Source organism: Oncorhynchus masou, chromosome 14 (genome assembly GCF_036934945.1).
Source record: "Oncorhynchus masou masou isolate Uvic2021 chromosome 14, UVic_Omas_1.1, whole genome shotgun sequence".
Lineage (NCBI taxonomy): Eukaryota > Metazoa > Chordata > Actinopteri > Salmoniformes > Salmonidae > Oncorhynchus > Oncorhynchus masou.
Window position 1 is genome coordinate 25,393,938 of NC_088225.1, and position 2,263 is coordinate 25,396,200.

General features: G+C 45.4%; 1 protein-coding gene across 1 annotated transcript in view; it reads right to left on the reverse strand.

Moving 5' to 3' along the window:
• Window positions 1-2,021, reverse strand: part of LOC135554613 (cytohesin-3-like) — a 39,364-nt gene extending 37,343 nt beyond the window's left edge. Inside the window, exon 1 of the mRNA XM_064987009.1 lies at window positions 1,637-2,021. Within this exon, the coding sequence (XP_064843081.1) occupies window positions 1,637-1,655 (19 nt within the window). The 5' untranslated portion in view covers window positions 1,656-2,021. The remainder of the gene's footprint in view (window positions 1-1,636) is intronic.
• Window positions 2,022-2,263: the final 242 nt, after the last annotated feature.

Consider the following 2,263-nt stretch of genomic DNA (forward strand, 5'->3'; position numbering starts at 1 on the left):
GCTATGGGTATCCTTCCAGGACATATTAATACGTTATTCCAGATGAGTGAAAACAGCATGGCCTATATTACACACACACACACATCTCCTCCAACACATGGACACACACACACACACATCCCCTTCAACCCACACACAGACTTCCCCTCCAATACACACACATCCCTTCCACTACTCACACACACAGAGATCCCCTACATCACACACACACACACAAATACCCACACTGACACTTCTCTTATCATTCCAGACCACAATCCATCCATCCATCCATCCATCCATCCATTCATTCATTCTCTCTGTTAGGGAGAACTGCTGTGAGGGAGAGGGGGAACAGGGATAGGATGGAATGGAGGGGGGGGGGTTGATCTTCCTCTCTCGGCAGTCTAACTGTCAATTATCTCTGGTTGGCATCACAGGACCATACAATATGTCTGTCTGTCTGTGGTGTCTGTCTGTCTGTGGTGTCTGTCTGTCTGTGGTGTGTCTGTCTGTGGTGTCTGTCTGTCTGTGGTGTCTGTCTGTCTGTGGTGTGTCTGTCTGTGTGTCTGTCTGTGGTGTCTGTCTGTCTGTGGTGTCTGTGTGTCTGTGTGTCTGTGTCTGTGTGGCTGACGTCTCCCACCCACCACTGGAGGGGAAGCACTTTGATAGCAGCACAATGAGGGCTCTGTACCCTCTTCCCTCGCTCCACTCTGCCACAGTGAACAACATACATCACATAGCTCTGGACTAAACAGTAAAGGGGCCTAGCAACAGCTGTAGATCAGTGTTTTCTCAAAAGGTGGTTTGGGACTGTAGTTGGGACTAGGACCAGAAGTTTTTCCTGGACTTCTCTGGCTCAAATAGAGATATCCAAATCATGTGTAGCGTACGGAGCCGATTGTGCTTATGTCAACACACACATATTCCTACACAAAGCATCTAGTCATGGAACTGAGCCAGAGAGAGCACTCTTCAATTCCTCATAACTGTACATATCACTGAGCAATGCTTGAATTAGCCTTCCCTACATATGGAAGGACCTGTTGAGCTTGCCTGGAATGAGTGTGTAACTGACCTGGTGACTAAAAGTCTTCATAATAAGCCAAGGGAGTAGCGTTCTGCATTCAGCCTCGTGACAGTGATGTATTCATACAGGCATCATGCCTATCCGCTGGAGTGTGACAGTCCTGTTTGTTATTTACGCAGAATATAGGTCAATCCATACCCCTCCATCCTGCATTAGCGTGCTACACATCCACTGTGTGTGATGACTGATGGTTCTGTTTCAGATGACTTCTCATGAAACCATGAAACATGCTCATAGCTGGGTCGCTATACCATACACGAGTGAGGGTGAACATGTAAATTGTGTCTCAACGTAGAGGGATAAAGGTTCACATTCTAAATGCCTTCTATTTATTTCGTATTTTTTCTTATTTTCTAACGTCATCCTTAAATATATTGTAACATAAAACATAGACAGATTATATTATTATTATGTGAAATATCACAATACCAAATACGGTGTTAACCTGATTGTTGTCATTAAACCGGCCTTGGGTCCTGCTGTAGCCTACCCCATATGATCATAGTGTACACAACAACACATCGACACATGAAGGATAAACATGCGTGTGAAAGGGATGTACGTTACCTTGATTGTCTTCGTCCATGGTTGAAGGGGGAAATGCAAAGGTCCAAAAAAAACAAGTAAGATCGCTGAAACTTGTTGTATGAATGTGGGGTAAATGATTGAAACGCGCGTTTTAATTTGTAGGGTGCATTCGCAGACAGGTTGACCACAGAAGCCGCCTCTTGTTTTGGGGAATATTATTTTCTTGCCATCAATGCTGGAATCACGAGACAAACCGCTTGGATATCCGTCACCAGAGTAGCCTATTTCAGATGGAACTGAATCGGCGACGTCGGTAGAGTGATCGGCAGCATATTATCCGACAGATACACCTTCACTCCACTAGCATCCGGAGAGTAGACTATCCCATCCGAGCTCCACGACTCCGCTTCTCCACGAGACAGACAGGCAGCTTTCACTGTACGTCATCATTATCTGTCCCGCCCTGTGGAGCAGCGACTACAGACCTGCCCTCATGTGACTGTACTGTACAACGGCTGCACTGTATTGTAATCTGTGAGGGAATTATTCAATCATATCCCCAGATCAGTGATTAGGTCAAGTATGTATAATATAGGCCTACATATGAAATCACTTCTCAATGTTGCCGTCCTACGGTCACTGTATCTGGTTTCTTTCATTGACAAA